The sequence below is a fragment of the Sander lucioperca genome, chromosome 14 (assembly GCF_008315115.2).
Source record: "Sander lucioperca isolate FBNREF2018 chromosome 14, SLUC_FBN_1.2, whole genome shotgun sequence".
In the NCBI taxonomy this organism is placed as follows: domain Eukaryota; kingdom Metazoa; phylum Chordata; class Actinopteri; order Perciformes; family Percidae; genus Sander; species Sander lucioperca.
Genome location: NC_050186.1, coordinates 11137875 through 11163401, shown reverse-complemented (window position 1 = coordinate 11163401; position 25527 = coordinate 11137875). Strand labels below are relative to the sequence as shown.

At 41.8% G+C, this 25527-nt stretch overlaps 1 protein-coding gene and 1 long non-coding RNA gene across 5 annotated transcripts in view; one reads left to right on the top strand and one right to left on the bottom strand.

Annotated features, from left to right (window-relative positions):
• The window catches only part of LOC116041893, a 17321-nt gene extending 16940 nt beyond the window's left edge, over window positions 1–381 (top strand). The window contains exon 3 of the long non-coding RNA XR_004103036.1: window positions 369–381. This is a non-coding gene — a long non-coding RNA (uncharacterized LOC116041893). The remainder of the gene's footprint in view (window positions 1–368) is intronic.
• Window positions 1–21603, bottom strand: part of LOC116041772 (unconventional myosin-XVIIIb) — an 84671-nt gene extending 63068 nt beyond the window's left edge. For 2 of the 4 annotated variants that reach the window (XM_031287803.2, XM_031287805.2), the window contains exons 1-8: window positions 21478–21603; window positions 15369–15529; window positions 10944–11087; window positions 9524–9892; window positions 6872–6935; window positions 4730–4842; window positions 4469–4636; window positions 1248–1458 (exon numbers count right to left, since the gene is read on the bottom strand). In XM_031287803.2, the coding sequence (XP_031143663.1) occupies window positions 1248–1458; window positions 4469–4636; window positions 4730–4842; window positions 6872–6935; window positions 9524–9892; window positions 10944–11087; window positions 15369–15407 (1108 nt within the window). In that variant the 5' untranslated portion in view covers window positions 15408–15529; window positions 21478–21603. Of the gene's footprint in view, window positions 1–1247; window positions 1459–4468; window positions 4637–4729; window positions 4843–6871; window positions 6936–9523; window positions 9893–10943; window positions 11088–15364; window positions 15530–21477 lie in introns of all 4 variants that reach the window. The other 2 variants (XM_035991746.1, XM_031287806.2) reach the window with 2 other exon arrangements.
• Window positions 21604–25527: the final 3924 nt, after the last annotated feature.

The following is a 25527-nucleotide window of genomic DNA, read 5'->3' as shown; positions in this document are numbered from 1 at the left end:
TTATGAGTCTATGCTTCACAAACTGTCGGCTAACAAGGAGGATGGGACGACCTCTTGGGATCTTTTTTGCACCTACACAAGGACTAATGAAAACTCAACCTAAGAAAGCAGAGACCAAATACAGCATAGCGTCTTCGTCCTCCTGTAGACTGGATTTCCCCCTTATATTTACTTTATTCTTCCTCTGTGACATGTCATATGCTTATGCCAAGATTCTGAAATGTATGACCAACTCTGTACTTATATACTCTGCTATTAAGAATTCAATACAAATTCAAATAATAAAAAAAAAAAAAATGATGTACCGTATTTTCCGGACTATAAGTCGCATTTATTTAGAAATTGATTTCACAAAATCCAAGACCAAGAACAGACATTTAATCTGGAAAGGCAAGTTATTCAACTACACAATAGCACACAGAACAGCAGGCTGAATAGGTGTCCGGTATGTTAACGTAACACATTAACAGTTACTTAACTACACAATAGCATAAAGAACATACCTGGGAGGCTGAATAGGCTAAATTAACATAACAAGCCAGCGAGTCCTACTCCTTGGTTCATGTCAGTCAGTATGAATTAACTCAACTCAATTAATTTCTCAACATAGACAATCATTTTCTCTTTCTATTGCACTATTTGCACATTAACATTAACACTGTAGATTTCATATTTTATTTATTATTACTGTATATTTGTTTTTATTATATATGTTAAAAGTCTGGATAACATATGTTGTTTGTATATGTTGTTTGTATACCTGTAGTGGTAACAAAAATAATTTCCCCCTGGGATTATTAAAGTATTTCTGATTCCGATTCTGATCATTTAAAAACATGTTAAATTATATATATTTTGATATATAAGTCACACCTGACTATACGTCGCAGGACCAGCCAAACTATGAAAAAAAGTGTAAAATGCCAGATTTTTGACATTTCTTTCCTACGTTTTTCAACGTTCTATTATCAATTTTTCTTTACATGCTAAAAAATTGAATAAAACATCCAAATTCAATGAAAGTAGTGAACTGATCATTTATTTAACTTGTGAAGAGCATTGTATGGAACCATCCACGTTATTTTGTTAAAAAAAAAAAAAAAAAATGTAATGTTTAAAAACCCACATTTCTGATATAGAAACTTTTTGAAAAGGGGTCAGATTTGACCCGAGGACAACAGGAGGGTTAAAAAGCTAAAAGATTGGGGACTTTTGAGAAATCATTTGGGACTTGGAGCCCGACTCACCGCTGATCTTCTCCCTGGTTGTACCGGCCTGATTGAGGAGAGCGAGTGTGAAGGCCTGGCATGCGGTGGTCTTGCCGGTGCCGCTGCGTCCCAGCGCACATACACTGTGGTCTCTCCTGGAGCCCACCATGGACACGTACACCCGTTTGACCAGAGCAGCCAGCGCAGGAGGAGCATCCCACACCGACTCGCCCCGCCGAGACTTTGGAGTCTGACAGAGAAGAAGAAGGTTTGAAAACATTACCCGCAGTTTCATCTGGTTCCATTGCAAATCAGTGCTCATAGTGCTCATATTATGCTTTTTGGCTTTTCCCCTTTCCTTTATCATGTTATATATATTTTTGTGCACTTTATAGGTTTACAAAGTGAAAAAGCCCAAAGTCCACCCCAAAGGGACTTACCATCTCCAACAGAAAACACTGTTCACAAACTGCTCCAAACAGCTCTATTGTAGTCCAGCCTTTACTTCAGAGACAAACGTGGTCACTTTGGAACACGTTATAATGCTCGCCTAGCTGCTAGCATGGCACGCCCTCATACTCTGCTTCTGACTGGCTAGTAGTCCTTACCTAGGTACTGTCAGGGCACGCCCTCATACTCTGCTTCTGACTGGCTAGTAGTCCTTACCTAGGTACTGTCAGGGCACGCCCTCATACTCTGCTTCTGACTGGCTAGTAGTCCTTACCTAAATACTGAGCATGTGCGACTCCCAACAAAGATGTTACAGCAGTGAGAGGTCTCACTCTGTAGCTAAAACAGAGACCTGAACACAGGGTGAAAAGAGGAGCTGCAGCAATGTGCAGTACAACAAATATATGGTGTTTTTTTGAAAATTAAACCATGTAAACCTATTCTGATATAACCTCTAAATACAAAAGGAGCATAATATGAGCACTTTAAATAAATTAAAATTGCCATTATCTTGTTTCAACATATGGATGATCATTTCTGGAAATCTGTTCTTGGAAAATACAGAATTATTTTGCAAACTTGGAGGGATTCTCCTCTTTTTTAATGTTATCTGTTGATTGTTGGCGCAGACGATGCAAGAAAATGTTCTGTTTGAACAGACAATAACTATTTATTATTATCTTCTTTATCTTCACTTCAGCTTTTCTAAGAAATGTTTAAAGACTGAATACCTCCAAATGGATTTTTAAGATGATATAAAGACTATGACTTGAAAACAAATAAGCAACGCAGATGCTGAAGACCTGTAAACGATGCTGACCAATCAGAGCGGAGTGGGCTTTTTTTTGGGAGGGGGGCTTAAAGAGACAGGCGCTAAAACAGAGTGTCTCAGACAGCAGGGGAATACAGGTATATTCAGACAGACAGTATGAGAAAAATATTGTGTTTTTTGAACATTAAAGCATGTAAACATGTTCTAGTAGAAGCCCAAAATACAAGTATGAACCTGAAAATGAGCGTGATATGGGACCTTTAAAGCCTCTGAACACCCACACAGGTGTTATCAGTTATTTTGGCTGATTAGACCTCTTCACAGGTTGAAGGTGGGCCGAAGCTTTGATGGGAATTTATTAGTTCACAAATCTTTTCTACCAATAATAATGATAAAGCTGTCATTTGTCCCGCCCTAACAGGTGCAACAAAGCTTACAAGAGACCCAGGAAGATTTCGATCAATCAGTCTATAGACCAGGGGTCTCAAACTCAATTTACCTGGGGGCCGCTCAAGGCAGAGTGTGGGTCAGGCTGGGCCGCATCAAGTATTCAACAAAAGTATTCTTTGTTTGCTTTCTTAAATAAATCTTGTTGCCTCAATAGACATTTTTTAAGATTGGCGACCCGGTTCTTTCTCTCATCTCCCTGGTATTTTGTATACTCCTCAGCATGTCTAGTTGAGTAATGACGTCTGATGTCATATTCCTTGTACACCACAACTTTCTCTGTGCATATGAGACATGTAGGGGTGCTCCTGTGCTCGATAACAAAATATTCCGTCTCCCACTTTCACTGAATTTGCCTGTGCTCGTCGCCAACCTTTCTCTTCACGGCACGTTTTGAGAGAGACATGACTGGAACTGGGTGAAGGCAGATATTTTCCGTCACTCTGGAACACGTTTCAACCAAGTGACTAACGTTGATCCTTCTGTTGACAACAAACGCCGCAGTCACGAGACTAGCTATGGTAGCCCGTAAGTGATAAAAAAATAAAATAAAAGCGTGGTATACGCAACGACTTAGCAAAAAGGTGCATTTCAGAACAACGTGCGGGCTGCACTGACACTAAACTTTGACGTCAAGTAGGGGGGCCACAAAATATCAGCCCGCGGGCATCAATTGGCCCCCGGGCCGTGAGTTTGAGACCCCTGCTATAGACACCTAGGGTCCTATTTTAACGATCTAAGCGCACGGCGTGAAGTGCATGGCGCAATCGCGTTTAGGGCGTGTCCAAATCCACTTTTGCTAGTTTAACTGCAGAAAAAAGGGTCCGTGTGCCGGGCGCCTGGTTCAAAAAGGTTGTACTTAGTGTCTTCATTAATCAGAGGGGTGTTTAGGCGTAACATGCAATAAACCAATCAGAGATCATCTCCCATTAAAAGCCAGTACATTGGTGCATTGCAATTATGATGGCGGATTTGCACCGTAATATTTTTATTTGCAATCTTCTGCATGTGTGTGTGCTGCTGCGCGTCCCTGTGTGTGTAACAAGCATAGTGTGTGCACGCTGTGCACGAGCCTAGGCGCATCTTACTAATGCTCTGTTAAAATAACAACTGCGCTATTGACTTTAGACCAGGTTTTTGTTGGTCAATTGTGCGATCACTTCCCGCTGGCTCAAGATAGCAATACGCCCAGAATGCACCTGAACACACCTCCCTGTAAGACAAGCACGCCCATGGGCGCACAGATGGGCGCAGGTGCATTTGCTATTTAAACGACGCAGGTGCCAACAACTGCGTCGGTCTTAAACTAGCAAAGACAGTTGCGTCAGGCTTTGCCTTGCGCCGGGTGCAAGATAGGACCCCTAGTCTATATCCTCGACGTTCCACTTCCGGGATTGCTCCGTTGTGGTGGAGGAAGGTCTGGCAAAGCGGGACTAATAGACACCCACCCAGTCCTGGGAAGAGGGCTAATCAGCCAGGTTAACTGAAAACACCCGTGTGGGTGTTCAGCGCCTTTAAAGCTTTGTGTTTGGAAAAGGAGTTTGGATCTTTCACTTTGAGAGCAAATTATGCACCATGTGTTTGACTTCACCTTGCTGTGAGCCTGTAACGGCGGCCAGAAGTTGACCAGGTTGGGTCCCGCGTGTGTGAGCGGCAGGTTGGCTTTAGCTCGACTGGTCAGATTGTGCAGAACTCCACATTCGTTGACACTCTGCAGGTCGCTCAGATCCTCGCACAGGTCCAGCTCCGACGGGTTACACTGCGGAGGAGAAGGAGGGAGTGATGCTGTCAATCCGTTAAATGGTTAACAACATATATAAAGATACTGGAAATGGGAAAAGACCTGAGCTACCTTCTCAATCTCGTACTCTGTAACATCGTGCAGCGAGCCGTCCGTCTGCAGACGGACTCTCACTCGGCCTTCTGGGAGTTCAGGTGTGCCTTCATCTGGCTTCAGCTGAGTGGCTGAAACGAGTACAAAACCAACCAATCAGACAACAAAATAAAACTCATGACCGCTCAACAACCATTAACTTTTGTTTATTATTCAGATCATCTCTAGTCATAAGTGCTGGATGGATGGGTCTACCCACTCGAGTGTAAACATGGAGATCTCTCATTTAGGACATCATGTTTGCAGATTAGTGGAGTCCTTTGCTAATCCACACACAATCTGTAGTAATCTTTCAGCCTGTTGTATAACCTTCATATCATGTTACATATTAGAGTCAATATGTGTCTACGGATCCATCTGCTTCACATCCATCTGCTCATGTTATCCAGCCAGCTCCTGACTGCTCTGCACTAATCCCATTAGATCTACACACAAAGCCCCGACCTTTGACCTTTTACCGTACATGCATACACAACCACAGTATTTACATTTTCTGCTACTTTATATTTTTACTGCTCTACATCTTAGAAGCAAATATTCTACTTTTTACTCCATTTACACATTTGTTCTAAAGCTTTTGTTTCTTTTCAGCTTAATACTTTTAATTTTTTTGGGGCATTTCAGCCTTTAATGGAAAGAACAGCTAGATATGAAAGGGGAGAGAGAGAGGGGAAGACATGCAGGAAATCGTCACACTTCAGACTCGAACCCTGGACCTTCTGCGTCAAGGCATACACCTCCATATATGTGCGCCTGCTCTACCAACTGAGCTAACCCAGCCACTAATACATTTAAAAAAACAGTCATCTAATAAGCTTATGAAATACACAACACATGGTTAAAGATTGAACCCGAGCGGGCGCCCGGATAGCTCAGTTGGTAGAGCGGGCGCCCATATATAGAGGTTTACTCCTCGACACATTTCATGTCTTCAGCTGTCCTGTCATATAAAGGCCTAAAAATGTCCAAAAAATAATCTTAAACCAGAGGCTCCTAACTTTTTTTTGAACATTTATATAAAATCAGTGTTTGGTTTGAGACACAAAACAACTGGCTGCACGGTGGCTCAGTGGTTAGCACATCTCCCTCACAGCAGAGTTGGCACAGCAGAGTTGGATCCCCGGTCAGGGCAGGGTCTTTCTGTGTGGGGTGTACATGTTCTCCCCGTGTTTGAGTGGATTTCCTCCCACCATAAAGACATGCGTGCTAGGTAACTAGGACTACAAGACTACAGCTGAAAAACACTGGCGCATTTACAGAAATGTTGATTAATGTGCATTGTCCTAATCAAATGACTATATCTTAAAGGGGCGCTATGCAGTTTTGGCCATTTCTTGGCTGTTTTCTCTCTGTTTGCTGGCAGGTTTCTCTATAGAGCTCCCCCTACAGCTTCAGAATAGATATTTGGCAGCTCCGATGTTTACTCGTGTCTGACTCCTCGCTCGGTCAGTCTCTATTTCCTCTTTCTCTGTTCCTCTGTTCCTTTTTTTTGCCGGCTCAGCCATGACGATAGTGTGAAAACTCCATCGCTACCTTGTTAGCCGGTTCCTGAATGGGCGTATGTGTGCAGTGCCGTGAAGCAATCCGTTACATGGCGAGTCCTGATATCACGCCATACTTCCTGACGCTGAGACCTGATATCACGCCATACTTCCTGACGCTGAGACCTGATATCACGCCATACTTCCTGACGCTGAGGCCGGCGGCTCGCTGGCTGAAAGTTGCAAGGGTGGTTTTTATCACTCACAGGCGCTAGGGGGGGAGCGAGACGACCACCATTCAACCCAAGAAAAGTCATATAACCATTCCAATGACTCCGAAGCTGTTCAGTTAAGGTAAATTAAGCTAAAAAAAACTGCATAGTTCCCCTTTAAACTACAGAAAGCAGAAAAACAACTACAAAGTGACTCAAAAAGGCGACCAACTGTGAATCACGTAGCGTTATGTGCAGGACTAATGAATGGGCTTCACAGCTGTCTCTAAAAGGCCAGCTGACTCACCTGTGAGCCGTTATAAAGAGAGCTCATGTGTTAACAACATGACGCAAACATGTTAAATGTGCTGAGAGTGAGCGTGTGTGTGAGTGTTTACGTGACTCACCGCGGGTGAAACCATCCTTGTGGACGTACCACACGGTTCCTGCTTCATACCAAACATCTCTGACCTGAGAGGGGGGACAGGTCAGAGAAACAACAGACAAAAACTAAACAGAGTACCTGTGACATATTAATAAAGTAGACATCCAAGTGTTGGTTTGTACATGATTAATGTAATTTATAACGTGTGTATGTAATAATTATAGAAACTTTTTAGTGTTTATTTGCAAACAATTGATAAACAATTAAGGTTTTTTTTGTATTTTTTGTGTGTTAATTGGATTATGGTTGTTATTTGCTGGAAAAATTTAAGGAATAGTTTGAAATTTTGTGAAAAACTGGTGAGGGTTAGTCAAAAATGGATGCAAAAAAATGACACAAAACAACTGCAAAAAGACGCAAGTCAAAGACTGTCCTCCCACGAAAAAACGCTCCTATAGGTCATTTGTTCAAGCAGCAATTACGACCTATGTTTAGGTTTATAGCGGTGGCGCCCTCTAGTGGCCGTGGTAGTCATGACAGGAGCAAAGCAGGAAGTAAGGTGAGGAAGTATAAGAGCACCAAATGTCCTCACCGTAGACAGTGAAAAAAAATATATACAACTCCGGGCAATGTCAGGATCTCCATCCTTTAGACCAGTGTTTCTCAAATGGGGGTCCGTGTTCCGTTTTTCAGTTCCAAGGCTGTAGTTACTTCTACTGTCTTTTTGTCAAAGTTTTTGTCACTGTTTTTGAAGTCTGTCACCTTTTGTTTTGACCTATTCTCGCCTTTCTTCCTTACTTTTTTCTACTGTCTTTTTTTTCTTCAAAGTTTTTGTCACTTTTTTTCGAAGTTTGTCGCTTATTTGAATGTTTGTCACTTTTGTCGCCCTAGTGTTGCCTTCCTTCTTTCTACTGTTTTTTTTTTATTTCTGACCTATTCTTGCCTTACTTCCTTCTTTCAACTGTCTTTTTCCAAAGTTTTGTCAGGTTTTTTAAAAGTTTTTGCATCCTTTTCTCATCATCATCTAAATGTTTTCCAGGTCTAAAGCTGTTGTTTAGTAAATCTATCGCTGACATCGCTGTATTCTTCCTCTTTATAGAGACTTTTTTTTTCTACCAAAAATGATTCACGCTGGTTAGGGGGTACATGGCTTAAAAAAAACTGTTCAAAGGGGGAATATTATTGAAACCCCCTTGGTCCTCGCAAAGAGATAGGTTGGGGGGGTGGATGGGTCAAACAAACACAGGACTTCACAGGAGACCGGAGTTCATGTCCTGTCACGTTCAGCGTCACGTGCGTAACCTTCAGAAAGTGAAGTAGGTTCAGATTTTAGCCCAAACAACGATTTTTTAAAGCTATAATGCGTAGTTTCTGTCGCCATTTGGCAATGGCTTGAATGTTACGCAGTAAAGTTTTTGTGCCTAAACTAGTGCTGTCAGTTAAACGTGTTATTAACGTCATTAACCAAACCCATTTTAACGGCGTCAATTTTTTTTTTTTTTTATCTTTTTGGCCTAGCAAACTTTGTAAGTTTTTTCCACATGCTGTTGCAACAACTAGTAACGTTAGAAAAACTACAACACCACACCGGATCTAGCTAGACCGGAAACTAAACAACAGGCACGCCGCACACACTTGTTTGGGCTTGCGAGCCGGCCAAAGAGTAGTAGGCTAACGTTACATTTTGAGTGGATGGCGAGCGCGAGACGCCGAAATGGATGCCAATAAGATTCTGAATGGAAAGTTTACTTTTAAAAAGTTGTCGAGGGGGACAGTAGTTTCACGCATACACAGCCTGTACGACACGGAGAAAGCAGCCCAACTGGAACTGCTGCAGAGTGCTGCAAATGCTGTCTCATTAACCGGTGATCACTGGACGTCAGTGAGTAATCAAAATTATTTAGAAGTTACTGCACATTGACTATGTATATCAGCATACGGTTTTAGGACTGTGGTGTTTGTGTTTGTTTCTGTCATTTGGGACATTGTCCACCCCCTTTTCTGTCCAGGAGAATTGTTACATTCCTTATGTAACAATTAAAACAAAAGTAAAGGTTACAAATGTCCTGCTGTGGCATCCGGTTTTTGGACCATTTTGTTTGAGAATTTTATTCATGTGATAAAACATGCGATTAATCGTGATTAACTATAGAAATTTGGCGATTAATCGTGATTAAAAAATTTAATTAAATTAAATTTAATTAAATTATCGTTTGACAGCCCTAGCCTTAAGGTAACCAAACTGCGTCCATTTCACAACGTTAACGACATGTTTAAAAATCACAAGTGCTACGTTCAAAACCTCAACCGTTACGTTCTCTGGGTTAGATATGAGGGCGGAAAACGCTCCTGTGGGTTGTATTAGAGGGTAGGTACAAACGACGATATCGTCCTATGGTTTGGAGAACGTCAAGTCAAGTCAAGATCATGGTTGTAATTTGCTGGAAAAATTAAAGGAACAGTTCAACATTTTGGGAAAAATGGTTATTCGCTCTCAAGTCACTCTTAGTTACAATTTTCAAATAATTTCTAGGAAAAAAAAGAAAATAAATACCATTTTAATAAATCTGTTCATAACTAATTTAACAACCTATTAATTAATCAGTGAATAAGTCTGTAATTTTTGCAGGTGCACCTCAGTTTTTATATAATAAACTCGTACAAACAGACGTACCTCTCTCGTGTTATGCTCCGTCACGGTGGTGTCTGCTTGCCTTCCCTCTGGCTCCAGCCTCTCCTCCATCTTCTCCTCTTTCTTCTCCACCACCTCTATCCTCTCCTTCTCTTGCTGCTTCTTCATATTCTTCTCTGACTTCACTTCCTGTTGCTGCTTCAGTGGCTCTGGTGTTACTTCCTGTCTGGTTTCCTTCTTGTTGCCGGGGTCAGGAGAGTAAATCTGCCTCTGACTCGAGGTCCGGCCGTCCGTGTGCTTGTTGCTGTTCATCTGCTGCTCGGCTCGGAGCGACATCTCCGCCTCAAGGATCGGAGGAGTCTGATCCGGGAGGAGGAACTGCTGCACCAGGTTGTCGCTCAGTTTGCTTGGCTACAAAGGAAATACATTTTTCAAGTTCAACAATTTGAAAAATACTCACTTAGACTTACTCGAGTTAGACGAAAACATTGATACCACTACGATGAGAGATTGGGCTGTTGGAACGAATTCAGGAGGTCGAATATATTTCGAATAGAAGCTTACAAAAAATCTCAAATGTTCAAATTACTATTCAAATGTGTATTTTTGAATAAATGTGTTGGCTAACGTTAGCGAATCTCGCCTTGGCCTACCCGCATGTTAAAACAAAATGCTTTTGTCACGTCACGTCTTATGAACAATAAAGTTAGCGGGAGTGAGCAACACAAGGAGCTAACGTTACGGTAAAGAGAGGGAGTGACCAGCTGGGAATCAAAAGCATAGGAAATACTGTTTTAACATAAATTTAAAATTAACTTTGACCGAGTCAAATTGCTTATGTTATCATTAATTAGCTCGTTCTTGTTTCCTAACTGCGTCGCAACTTATAGGAGCTTGGCTAGGAGCTTCATGGAGACAGCTAAAGTTAACGTTAGCTACCCTTTAGCTGTCAGAGTCCACAGCATCGTTATATATTAACTTGTAATAGCTGTATTTTCAGTAACGTGACAATCTGCAAGAAACAGGTTGCTTATAAACAACTAAATTAGTAGTGACAGGCACAGCACTGTTTGGCTTAGTTATCAATGCTGTTAGCATGGTGGATAACACTAAAGTTATTCTTATTTCAACATGCGGTCAGTGTGCTAACCAAGCACCGTTAAGCTAGGTTTATGGTTGCCGTGGTGTTGCCGGTGCGAGTTGTGCGGCTGTCGTTTCCAGCACGAAGGCTCCGTAAACTGTCGCAGCGCTTGGTCCAATTTTTTGTTACTCGGAGCGCCCTGTGTGTTATATTTCACCATGGTTGGCTGGAAAGACTAGCCAAGCAGGTTCGCCTGTACAAACGTCTGTATGTACAGACTACAGGGAGTCAAACGGCCTTAAAGGACAATTCCGGCGCAAAATGAACCTAGGGGTTAATAACACATGATTACGTCCTTGAAATGAAAGTGAAAACCCTCACTTGTCTCTCCTCTTTGGTCTCCGGCTCTTTCTGTTTGGTCTCCTTCTCTGTTTCTCTGACCAGCTGTTTGAGGAAGCCGCCCGGCAAAGTGGACAGAGGCGGAGGAGGTACGGCTGCGACCACTGGCGTCTTCTCCTCCTTTATCTGTAGTTTGATTGATTGATCAAAGCCGGTAGAAAGAGACACAAAGTCATTGTGTGATGTGGACAAACACAACATTTGGTTCAGACTGCATGCCGAAACTATACATGCATGACATTTTCCTTTGCACACGTGCACGTCACATTACAAGGTACAAGGTTTACACAAATTCATTCACATCTTGCAGGACCATGACTTTATATTTCAAGATTCAAAAAGCTTTATTGTCTAATATGTTGCCATGTTAGAACATTTTCTTTTGATTGAAGGCAGAGAGTGTGTGTGATGTGTCAGTAGCGTGAGTTTTGTATGTATTGCATATCATATATGATTTAGAATCTAGGATTTTATTCGTGCAGGTTTTTAGATATTTGTCTCAGAGTTTTCTGCCTCCACCCACACAACTAAATGTTGTTTGTTTCTGTGAACTCTTATAACCAGACCCAAATGGAATCTGTGTATTATATTTTACAGTTTTTGGCAGTGATCCAAAATGAAAATCTGTGGAATACAGCAGACAATGTTTTCCTGCTCTCATATGGAGATGTGTTAACATTCAGTTAACAAACAAATATTTCTTTTATCGTTTAAAATCTGCGAGAAATCTGTATAAATTCATCGGAAAATTCTGCGCAATTCTGCATCCGCAGATTCTTACTTAAGCCTACTAACTTTTACAACTTGCAGACGAGTTTCAGGGGCTTTTAAAAAAACAAAAAAGCAACGTGTCTTTTCAGAAACAGCGTCTCCTGATTTCTACCCATTAAATTCAAGGAGGAACCCATTCAATTTTGGAGCGGATCAGAATCACGGGACAAATCTACGAATTATTTTTCTCAACATTGACAGATTGTAGGGAGCGGAGGTCTGCGCTCTCCGAGTGCCCTTCTAGTTAATTTGTTGAATACAATTTTGTATAGTTAAAGAGATACTTTGCCGGTTTTCAACCAGCTCTGTGTCATCTTTGTGTGGGCGGGACAGTGTTTGGTATCCCTCGTAGCATAGAGCCTCTCACCTCCAGACGGAGTTTCAAATCCACCTGTCTATAACTGTAATCTCCTAAACTTTCAGTCAAGTATGACTCATAATTTAATATAAGTTTTCCAGCTTTAAGGGGAACATGAGTCAGCGGCTGTGACAGGCATCATGTGGGAACCAGAGGGGCCGAACAGAGAGATGGCCAGAGGCCTGACATTTAATTAAGAAGTATCTCCTGCTGACACAATCTGGAAAATCATAAAGGTCAGGAGGACAACTGTTTCACATTCTGACAAGATACAGTGTGAAGTCAGGAGAAACTTTCTGAGGAGCTGAGTAATAATTATAACACTTATATGGTTAGGTTATTATCATTTCCGTAGAGTTCGTAAAGTCTCGTCCTAAAAGTAGTGGTTTGTTGTTGTTTTTTTAAAGATTATTTTTTTGGGCATTATAGACATTTAATTCCACAGGACGGATGAAGACATGAAAGGGGAGAGAGAAGGGGAATGACATGCAGCAAAGGGCCGCAGGTCGGAGTTGAACCCGTGGCTGCTGCGGCGAGGAGTAAACCTATATATACAGTATGTGCGCCTGCTCTACCAACTGTGCTAACCCGGCCACCACAGACGGCAGGGATCACACCGTTTTCCAGCATTGGACGCTCGATGGGCTCCAGCTATTATTTTACCTTTAAAGTCTAGCAAAGAAAACTACAACCATAATGTCGGCACCTGATTGGACGAACGCTCACTTGTGGGACTTCTGCTCCCGGATATCTAAAAAACGGACCATGAAAACTTTTTAAACCTTTTTGGAGACACGTGGTTCTCGCAGGACAGCGACGCTACAAACATATGAGGATCTTACTATGGATGCACCGAATCCACGATTCGGCTGAATATTGGGCTTTTTGACAGGGTTCAGTTTCTGCCGAACCTTAGAATGTTTTCCCAGCGAACCGAACCCTACGCGCGCTCTACGCTGGTTGACGTAATGACGGCGCCGTTGATTACGGGAAGGTGTTTATGTAGGTGGAGCGTTCAATGCAGTAAGCTGTGAGAAAGTGAAAATGGAACTGATGAGCAGAAAAAGTGTAGTTTAGCAGTACTTTCAGTCAAAAGAAGGACATTCAAGTCCAGCTACATGTTCAATTTACAATGCTGATTAGTCTGGTGGTGGCGAGGACCCTAAACTATACACATCACCGCTGTTACAACATCTGGTATGAAACATCCGGGAGAATACGAGTTGTGCATGAAGGACTCTACAGACAGCAGCCAGAATGCAGCAACTTCAGGTACGGCAAAGGAAGGACAGTCACTGTTTACTTCATTAATGTGTTTACTGTGTTCATGGACTGAGGATGGGACGAGGATTCAGCAGAATCTTAACCAGGAGATTCAGTATTCGGCCGAACCCCAAAAATCTGGATTCGGTGCATGCCCAGATCTTATAGAACATGATGCTTTGCTGCAGATTAAACTGCCCAACAGTATATAAAGGGGTTAAAATGATGTCGAGAGCAGTAAAAACATTTTGTGCATACATACAGTAGGCGTACTTTTACTTTGAGAGAGGTTTTGAAGGCAGCACTTTAACTTGAAGTGGAGTATTTTCACAGTGTGATATTAGTACTTTTACTTCAGTAAAGGATCTGAATACTTCCTCCGCTGCTGCATAATGCCAAATTTAGACCAGGATCCAAAGTGTGCTTGAAAAAGCTTTTATCATTCTGTGTATTGGATGACTAACCAGAGAAAATGTGCCAGCCGTGGTAGCAGTTTTTTTTTGTTTTTAAACCTGCCATTTCATGAACTTTTGCAAATCTGTTTCATGAGAACAGATTTCAGAGTCCCAGCGAGGTTTAAAACATTGGAGGGGGACGTATTCAGACCCTTAACTTAAAGAGAAAGTTCTGTAACTTTTCATTTGTCTTTCTATTCCAAATGGAAATTCAGTCATAAGCAATAAAAGGACGTCTTCACTCGGGGGTTTAGCTGCCACAGCCCTTCTCGGTCTGGTATGACCGTTAGCTTATTAGTGGCTAACGTTAGCTAACTATAGGATTTCAAAAGCAGGACTTCTTCTTGAGTAGTTAATTACATTCTTGTATTTGTACTTTTACTTATGTAAAGTATATTGTTCTTCTTCCAACACTGTCATACTTTGATACTTTAACTACATTTTGCTAATATTTTATTGCTTTTAATTAAGTAAAACTTTGAATGCTGGTCTTTAACTTGCAATGGAGTATTTTTACATTATTATATACTTTTAGTAAAGCAGTAAAGGATCTGAGGATACTTCTTCCACCCCTGAATGTAGTTGAGTAAAGCTACACATTCTCATGAACGGGTTTGTATGATATCATACGAAAACTTACGCGCAACAATTTGTATAATTTCCTACGAAATTACGCCGACCGTCAGCCGGTTTCATGACAGTTAAGTCTTTACAGGTAAATATAGCCGAGAAAAGTTTCAGCGGCCTTTGCTAGTTAAGTTTAATCGACAAAAGGTTATTGTTTGCAGCGACGACAGTTAAGTTTAGACACCAAAATTAAAACACACGTGTCAAACTCGAGGCTCGAGGGCCAAATCCGGCCCCTCGCAAATTTTGATCGGGCCCGCATTTCAATTTAGGTTTCACAGTGAATTTTGGCCCACCTTTTTCTGACGTTTTTTTCTACATTTTGGACGCCTTTACCTGAATTTTTGGCGCAATTTTCAATGTTTTCCGTACTTTTTCTGACATGTTAGGCGCATTTTGTGACATTTTTGTCGCTTTTTGTGACCATTTTGTTGCTTTTTTCGCCTTTTTTGGCGCTATTTTCTATGATGGCTAAGGAACTTTTTTTTGCCTACTTTTTTGGGGCGAAAAAATGTTTTGCCTGTAGCCCCTAACATTTTCAGTTAGGGGCTACAGTGCTCCTAGTAATAAAAACAGTTAGTCGGCAACCCTGCTTGTGAAAATGTACTTTTCTTTTGGATTGTACCAAAGTATTGAACATTGACACAAATATCAGCTGCTGCCAGCTTCATGCCACAGATGCGGGTGACAGCATGCAGCTTTAAAAAAAACCTTACACCCGTGCGCTAAACATGCAGGATGACTAACACACCGATCACAGCAGCAGGCTGTGATGATTCAAGGTTAGAACAGAGGGTCCACTCACTCACTGTGTAATCAATGCTCTACTGTACAGACAGACAGACACACACACACACACACACACACACACACACACACAGGATTATATATTAGATTTTGAATTAGTGCAGCATGCAGCATCTCTGCACCTCCCTTCTGCTCCCACAGTTTTAAGCGTGAAGACAGCGCCATGGTTTCAACAGGGATGGGGGGTGTGGTGTGGGAGGTGGGGGTGTTGGGGTCACGCAGATGTCAGCCAGATGTGATGTCAGAGTGGCGGTGGCGGTGCGTGTGCGCAGAGAAAGACAAACAACCTGACAAAGAAGACAGACAGTGAAGAAAGTGACAGAAAATGTGTTGTGAAAACAATAAAACAGTGTCAAATCTGACTTCCAACTTTACATTTCATTCTCTCAGATATCAGAATATCAGTCAGAAGTTATCGTACAGACACACACTGAGATGTTTCTCAGCCACTTTATGTCCTTTAAGGCGTCATTATTCTTTAAAGGTCCAGTGTGTAGCGTGTTTAGTTGTTCATTATCAAAATCGGTGTTGCCCGTTCACAAACTTGTCCTTTTTCATGAATATTTACCACCACCATCAATTCCAAGTATTCTTATTGGCTTGAAATTTTACATTTGCGTTTGCATGAACTGGGGTAGACGCTCCATATTCATGCTCCATCTTGAAATACGTTAGCCGGTAAGGGACATACAGGACATACTGCTCCACCTTTCACGTTTTCTCTGTCACATGATAAACTCACAGCTGCTGCTAATGCTGCTAATGGGTATCGTAGCTTCCCGGCCCCGGCAAGTTTGAAGAAGGAAACATGGAGGACCACACGTATTCAAAATCCAAATTTCAGGAACAGGAGTCCTCTTCTACGCCCAGAAAAAGGATATTGAAAAGAGCAAGAGACCAGCTTTTTGAAGGCTACCGTTGCTGTAATACGTACTTTGAACTGCGTGGCACGACAGAGTTGATTACTATATATAATCTCAACGCTAGATGGGAGAAATTCCTACACATTGGACCTTTAAGAAACTGTCTCTTCGTCCTGCTGTTAGAGACGCTCTGCCTGTCACATAATCACGTCTTTAGGAAAAAGTCACACGTAACGTTAGCTCAGTTTATATTTTAAACATCTTGACAGTTTTAAACGCTTTTACGTTTTGTTATCGTAGTTTTTTTTCATTTTCATTTCGGTGTCATCAATCACCTTTTTGTTAGCTTTTTAAAACCTCCATTATGTTTTTGGAATGTCCTGACAAAATTAAAGCGTAACTCTTGCCAAAATGCAACCTAGGGTCTTTTTGTGAATGTACCTGATGTATGCTTGTACCTTAAAAGCATATTTAGGATGGAAGCGTCACTTTTAAGATGTACCGTATTTTTGTTTTTGGGTCAAATGGCCTTTTGAATGGGAGTGCTAGGGGCACTTTTATGCTAGCCTCAAAATAGCTATTTTTAAAACACTAAGAAGGCTCGACACAACATGAGACTTTGCTCCAAGTATCACCAGGGGCTCTACACCTTAACTCCACCGGTGACCAAAGGATATACTAAATCTGTGGCTACTTGTTCTGATATCGACTCATTTTGACTGCCGAGGTGGTAGTGGCCGGAAATAACAACAGCTAACGTGAGTTGTTCAAAACCTTTCTTTTTAGTAAACTCTGGGAACACAAACAATGTTGTCAATGCTTTCGTTAAGGTGTAGAGCCCCTGGTGATACTTCGCGCAAAGTCTCATGTTGTGTCGAGCCTTCTTAGGGTTTTAAAAATAGCTATTTTGAGGTTAGCATCAAAGTTCCCCTAGCACTCCCATTCAAAAGGCCATTTGACCCAAAAACAAAAATACGGTGAATCTTAAAAGTGACGCTTCCGTCCTAAATGTGCTTTTAAACTAAAGTTTGACTCGGGTACATTCACAAAAAGACTCTAGGTTGCATTTTGGCGAGAGTTACGCTTTAAGGTCTGACATATTGCAGTCAGTTGAGGATTCAGAGCTATAAGGAGTGTACTCAGTAAAGTGAAATGAAACTCAATCTGCTGAGGAGGCGTGAATTGCGGTTTAAAGATCCAGAAATAGCTAGTAAGTCATAAAATATGCACTATTAAAGGACTGACATTGGGGCCAAAATAGTCTAGATCAAACTCAAGGACCGCGGGCCAAATCCGGCCCCTCGCAAATTTTGATCCGGCCCCCATATTAATTTAGGCACGCCTAGTTGTGCGTCAAAACAAAAACTTTAAAAAGACTTTACACCATACTTAAAGCAGAATTTGGCAGATTTACTGACTTCTCAGAAATTCACACACAAGTGGCATAAACGGAGAGTTTTCATATTCGGGTGTGAAACAGGTTGTTCTGAGTCGGTTGTGTGGTAGCCTAAAATTAAAAATTTAATCAAAATGCTTTTTTTCTTTTTTTTTTTACTTGATTTGCTGAATTCTATGATGGCTAAAAGAAATGTTTACTGAATTATTTAGAGCTTTATGTGGACCTAAACTTTAAATAAAATAAAATAAATAAAAGCATGTCAATAAACTTTACATGTCTGGCCCTTAACATGGTTCAAATTTTCTAGTGAAAATGACTTTGACGCCCCTGGTCTAGATCAACGATAGTACATTAATAAAAAAAGCTATGTCTACTTGTGACCCCTCATCACGCGTCACATTATTCAATTTGTGTCAGTTGTGAGCACTTTAACCAAAGCATGATTTTCAGAAGTTCACAATTTTTACATTTGAATAAAAAAGAGGAATCCAAGGCCCTCTCAGTCTTGTGTATAATTAAAAGCCTTTACTATTTCATGGTCATTTCATCATGTTTTGGATACAAGTGTTCAGCTTTCGATACCCTGTCCTGATGGAGGCTTTTAGCCACAATGCATTGGTGTTATGCAATACTAAAGGCGTTTGATTATTCTCAGAACCTTGAGTGACAAAAACATACATACTCTGTATTTTCTCCAGAATAGGATAAGCCTTGATAACAAGAGCTAAGAAGCTAAGAAGCTAAGAAGCTAACGTTACACGCTGAAAATGGCAAGTTTTAAATCGCACAATAAAGCCACTGTCACCATGTCCGGAGCTTAGCGCATTTTGTTTCCAGTCAATTGGGCTGCCCCAAACACTCAGTCCAACTCGTACAAAATACTGCTGCCAAAGTACTCAGAGTACTCACAAGAACTAGAAAATATGTCCATATTTCTGTCGTTTTGGCCTCCTTCAACTTGCAGAATGAATTGACTTCCATTAAAAAATTTAAAAACAAGCTGCCTCAGTGTCCACTTTTAAAACCTTACTAAAGACTCTTTCTTGTGTCTCTAATGTTCTTTATCTGCTCTTATGTCTTTAAAGTGTAAAGATAATTACAATTTTTGTCAAACACTACAGTAGAGAGGCTACACAGTTTCCAACAGGGCCCCCGTTTTTGATCCCCATTTATTTCTCCGCTTCTCATGATTCAGTATTTTCTGCTTTATTCTCGGGAGGGGAGCTTTGCCAACCCGTTCTCACCCCAAACTTGTAAAATACGGACGGTTGGGCAGTGTCTCCCAGCGTCAGATACAACGCAAAAATCACCCTTCACCGGGCAGAGCAGCAGCTACACGGGGTTTGAAGATGACGTAGTATTAAGAGAGACAACAGTAGAGAGCAGGATGAAAGACCGAAATTCTGCGAATTTCACACAGGAGACCGGGGTTCGTGTCCCGCGTGTCACATTTCCTAAACCCAACTGTCCCGTTCTTCTTTTCCTAAACCCAACTGTCCCGTTCTTCTTTTCCTAAACCCAACTGTCCCGTTCTTCTTTTCCTAAACCCAACTGTCCTGTTCTTCTTTATCTAAACCCAACTGTCCCGTTCTTCTTTATCTAAACCCGACTGTCCCGTTCTTCTTTATCTAAACCCGACTGTCCCGTTCTTCTTTATCTAAACCCAACTGTCCCGTTCTTCTTTATCTAAACCCGACTGTCCCGTTCTTCTTTATCTAAACCCGACTGTCCCGTTCTTCTTTATCTAAACCCAACTGTCCCGTTCTTCTTTTCCTAAACCCAACTGTCCTGTTCTTCTTTATCTAAACCCAACTGTCCCGTTCTTCTTTATCTAAACCCAACTGTCCCGTTCTTTTTTACCTAAACCCAACCGTCCCGTTCTTTTTTACCTAAACCCAACCGTCCCGTTCTTCTTTATCTAAACCCGACTGTCCCGTTCTTCTTTATCTAAACCCGACTGTCCCGTTCTTCTTTTCCTAAACCCGACTGTCCCGTTCTTCTTTTCCTAAACCCAACTGTCCCGTTCTTCTTTATCTAAACCCGACTGTCCCGTTCTTCTTTATCTAAACCCGACTGTCCCGTTCTTCTTTATCTAAACCCGACTGTCCCGTTCTTCTTTATCTAAACCCAACTGTCCCGTTCTTCTTTTCCTAAACCCAACTGTCCTGTTCTTCTTTATCTAAACCCAACTGTCCCGTTCTTCTTTATCTAAACCCAACTGTCCCGTTCTTTTTTACCTAAACCCAACCGTCCCGTTCTTTTTTACCTAAACCCAACCGTCCCGTTCTTCTTTATCTAAACCCGACTGTTCCGTTCTTCTTTATCTAAACCCGACTGTCCCGTTCTTCTTTACCTAAACCCAACTGTCCCGTTCTTCTTTACCTAAACCCAACTGTCCCGTTCTTCTTTACCTAAACCAAACTGTCCCGTTCTTGTCCAGCGTGTTATGAAAATCTACCTTTTATAAGCCCATCCACAATCGTTACCTAAACCCAACTGTCCCATTCTTGTCCCACGTGTCACGTAAACGTACCTTTTATAAGCCCACCCACAATCTTTTCCTAAACCTAACTGCATCAAAAGTGACGCCAATAGTCCCGAACCAGCACGTTTACCTAAAGCGCATTTAGATATGACACTAAAGGAGACTTTTAGCATCAATAACAACACCAGAGGTAAAGACCAAGCATCCATATTTTACGCAATAGGAGTGAGAATGTGTGGCTCTGCACTCTGAAAGCTTCCGATTAAGTATTTGTCTCATTATGATGGCATGTTTCTCACTCTAAACCTCCAGTCTAGTTAACTGCATTTGAATCTGGGTCAGACAGTTTGAACCCCTCCACCCCCCTCCCAACCTCGGCCTGGAAGCACCACAGATAGACGACTGGTTGTGTCGGTCGCTGTAAACAACTCCACAGCTAATTTCAACAGGACGACACCACAACATCTCTCTGCAACCAATGATTGTTTTCAGCGTCGATAAATCTGTCAATTATTTTCTGGATGAATGGGTTAGTTGTTTGGTCTGTAAAATGGTAAAAAAAAAATGTTGATCAGTGTTTCCCAAAGCCCATGATGACATCCTCAAATGTCTTGTTTTGTCCACAACTCAAAGATATTCAGTTTACTGTCACAGAGGAGAGAAGAAACTAGAACATGTTCACATTTAACAAGCTGGAATCAGAGAAATTTCGACTCAAAAATGCCTCAAACCGATTAATCGTTTATCAAAATAATTGGCGATAAGTTTAATAGTTGAAAACTAATCTATTATTTTTCCAGCTTTGACTTTAAATTGAGTCAGTTGACCCCCTTTTTCTCCAGATCCTGAATGAGCAACAGCTCTTGTTTTAAACTGAAGATCTCACACATGAATGGAAACATATAGGACCCATGAGAAGTCTCCAGAAATGTCCACCAGAGACAGAAACTATTTTTAAAAAATCAAGCCAACTAGAGCTGCAAAGATGAATCGATTGGTTGTCAACTATTACATTAATCACCAACTATTTTGTTAATCCATTAACCAGTACCAGTCATTTTTCTTATTTAAAAAGAAGAGCAAAACTTGTGTGATGTCAGCTTGTTAAATGTGAATATGTTCTAGTTTCTTCTCTCCTCTGTGACAGTAAATTGATCTTTGAGTTGTGGACGAAACAAGACATCATCGTCGTTCTTTTTCACTATTTTCTGACATCTTAGAGACCAAACAACTAATCCATCCATCCAGACAATAATCCCAAATTGATCAACGATGAAAATAATCGTTAGTGAAGCAGACTGTATCTGAGCTGGTCTTATATTCTGTCTGAAGCTAACAGTGCTTTCGCAGCACACAGGGCCCAATACAGGCCTCTCTCTCTCTCTCGGCTCAGATCTTCTCTACATAAAACCTTTTGTGAATGTCATTATGTCTAAATGTCTGTGTACGCTGGACAGTTAACAACACATTGAACACACGGCAGCATACCTTCCCCAAAAACTGCAAAGAATGCGGCTAAAAGATCCAGATGACAAATCCTGAGAGTCCCGCTGGCACAAAACACCCCAGCAGACACACACGCTGGGCAGGGCCGAGTCAGAAATAGAGAGGGGGTCTCTGCAGCCAATCCCACACAGCGATTAGACAGACGACTCCTCTATAAATATCTGACACAGAGCAGGGACAGGGGGACGGGGGGACAGGGGGACAGGGGACGGGGGGACGGGGGGACAGGGGACGGGGGTAAACGACCCTGTTTGGTGAAACTTTTGACACCTACGGACAAGAAGAAGTGTTAAAAAGTTAAAATGATTTTTTTCTACGACTGTATCAAGTGTTTGTGAGACGTTTTAGTTTTCTCTGTGTGTGTGTGTGTGTGTGTGTGTGTGTGTGTGTGTGTGTGTGAGTGTGAGGGAGGGTGAGGGAGGGTGATAACAGACGTCAGCTGTTCCCGACGCAAGTGCACATGTGCAGATCTGCATCGCATCAGCTGTCCAGTTTGACTGACAGCTCCAGCTGACGGAGAGAGGGGAGGCAGAGGGGGAGGGGGAGGGAGGGGAGGAAGAGGGGGGGAAGGGGAGAGAGGGAAGGGGGGAGAGAGAGGGGGAGAGTAGGAAAAGGGGAAGAAGAGGGGAAAGGGGGAGCGAGAGTAGAAAGAGGGGAATAAGGGGGGAGAGAGAGGGGAGAGAGTAGGAAGAGGGGAGAGATGAGGGAGAGAGGAGAGAGAGGAGGAGAGGGGAGAGAGAGGGAAGAGGGAAGAAAGGGGAGGAAGAGTGGAGAGAGAGGAGGAGAGGGGAAAGAGTGGGAAGAGGGAAGAGAGGGGAGGAATAGAAAGAGGAGAGAGGGGAGAGAGGGGGGGAGAGAGAGGAGGAGAGGGGAGTAAGAGAGGGAGGAGCCTCCTGGGATCTGAGCAGTGGTGGAAGAAGTATTCAGATCCTTTACTTCAGTAAAAGTACTAATACCACATGGTAGAAATACTCTGTTACAAGTAAAAGTCCTGCATTGAAAATGTAACTTCAGTGAAAGTGTGTAAGTATCATCAGGAAAATGTAGTTAAAGTATTAAACCATTATAGAAAGAGTAAAGGATCAACCAGTTGTGTGTTTAATGGTCTCATCATGTCAGCTGGACTTGTAGCTGTTATATTGTTGGCTAGTTTACTTTATAATAAAACATCAGATTTTATAAACAATGTGTTCTGTGTGCAGTAATCTTAATGTGTAAAGTAACTAGTAACTAAAGCTGTAACAGATGAATGTAGTGGAGTAAAAAGTACAATATTTCTCTCCGAAATGTAGCGGAGTAGAAGTAGAAAGTGGCATGAAAAGAAAAGACTTTACAAGTACCTCAACATTTGGACTCAAGTACAGTACTGGAGTAAATGTACTTAGTTACATTCCACCACTGGTTCTGTGAGGAAGGGGGGGAAAACCAGAAATGTTTTTATATTTATTTATATAAGTTTGTTTCATCCATCGAGCAAACAAACAATGCAAACACCAAATTTCAAGTCCCGAATAAAAAGGAGCAGAAGGAAGATTGATCTGATATAATCTGCCTCGCTTTCTCAAACATACATTTAAAAAACATTTTAAAAAAATTGGTAGCGCAGGCGCACATATGTAGAGGTTTACTCCTCCGACCTGCGGCCCTTTGCTGCATGTCATCCCGCCTCTCTCTCTCCTTTCATGTCTTCACCTGTCCTGTGGAAATAAAGGCCGAAAAATGCCAAAAAAAATAATCTTAAAAAAAAAGTTTAATAATATACTTTATATAGAAAGAAGTCCCTCCTCTTCCGGTGGGGGATCTTGTTTCAATAAAAAATGTGCACAATACTTTTAAGGTAAAAATATTTAACCCTACCGTTGTCCTCGGGTCAAATTTTCAAAAAGTTTCCAAATCAGAATTTTGGGTTTCTTTCAACCAAATTGTCCAAAAAAAAATCCCATTACTCTTCACAAGTAAAATAAATGATCAGTTCCCTACTTTGATTGAATTTGGGTGTTTTATTCAATTTGAAAAAAATGGATGAAAGATCGCCCCCCCATGAGGAATTCTAAGTAATGACAACAACACTGTCGGCTCGTCCACATGATACAAGCAGGGCATGAAATTGGGGGGTGAAACTGTCAATCTACCTGCCACGTTGGCGGGTAGCCAATGAGAATTGAGTGATTCAGACACCTAACTATCGGTAAGCAGGGTACGCGGTTGCTTACGGGCCTGGTCCAATCAGGGGCCTGCATCACTGGAAGACATAGACGGGTAAAATTCATTTCCTAGTTTCTGATATGAAGACGAGACGTGTGTGTGACTCGAACATCTCACATTACCAACAAAACGAACAGAGAAAGACCGTCAAAACATTTCAGACCGTTCTGCCAACATGTAGACATTTTAACATCAATGTACGCTGGAACGATTTTATACTCTAAAGTCAGCGGCTGCTGTTTCAATCTGTCGGCTCTCTGCAGCGGGCGGGACTGCTACTGACACGCACACACAATCACACACAAACACATGGAGACACACACACACACACACACACAATCACACACAAACACATGGAGACACACACACACACAATCACACACAAACACACACACACACACACACACACACACATATGCAGACAGACAGACACACACACACACACACACACACACACGGAGACACACACACAAACGCACGCACATGGAGACACACACACACACACACACAATCACACACAAACACAGACACACATGGAGACACAATCACACACACACACACACTCACACATGGAGACACACACACACACACACACACACACATATGCAGACAGACAGACAGACACACACACACACACACACACACACACATGGAGACACACACACAAACGCACGCACATGGAGACACACACACAAACACACACACACACACACACACACAAACGCACGCACACACACACACACACAAACGCACGCACACACAATCACACACACACGCGCACACACACGGAGACACACACACACACACGGAGACACACACAATCACACACAAACAATCGCGCGCGCACACACACACACACACACTGAGACACACACACACAATCACACACAAACAATCTCTCTCTCTCTCTCTCGCACGCACACACACACACACACACACACACACACACACACACACACACACACACACACACACACACACGGTGGATGCAGGAAAAAACGCAGATGAGACGTACAGGATGACCTAAATTGAGGACAGCACTTTATCAAACCGTATGAATGTGTGTCCCAGGCCAGGATAGAAAATGAACTAACAATGTAAAGATCAACAAGCCACTGACAGTGACAGATATGTTCATATTTGATTCATTCAATACATTCTTATTTTGTGTCTTAAATCCACCAGCCTTTTTCATATTTTACCAACGTTTGCAGCATCCTGAACCTTTTTGGTAAGGTTCCTAGGAAATCTCAGCCCAGAGTAATGAATTAATAGTAATAAGTATTATTCTCCCCAAAACAAGTTTCCTTTTTATTTATTTTTTTATTTTTAAGAACTATACAAAAAAAAATGTTAAAAAACTTGTGTTATGGTGCGCATTCACCAGTGTTTTGTTGTTGTTTTGGTGCGCATAGGCTACTCCTGATTTTGTCATCTCATCTCTTATATGCAGTGGCGTAACGAGCCGACACCGGGCCCCTATGCAGGATTATCAAGGCGGGCCCCCCTACTACAGCACGTGATGACGGAGCAATGTCCACCAGTAGGCTACCATCAATAGGACAGGATAGGATCATAGAGACACAGCAAGTCCTGTTTTTCACCTTTATGAGGCAAAAAAAAAAACTGGCTGGTGGTCAAAAAAGTTAACTTCATGCCCTGGATACAAGCCTTCTGTAATCTTGTTCTTTTTTTTTTTTTTTTTTAGGAATTATGTACCCCCCTCCATCCCTCCTGTCAGTTACGCCTATTCACCACACACCTGCAGGCAGACTCTGCAGGATTAATACTTCTGTCCTTTTTATACTTTAATTTGCTGTCTATAAA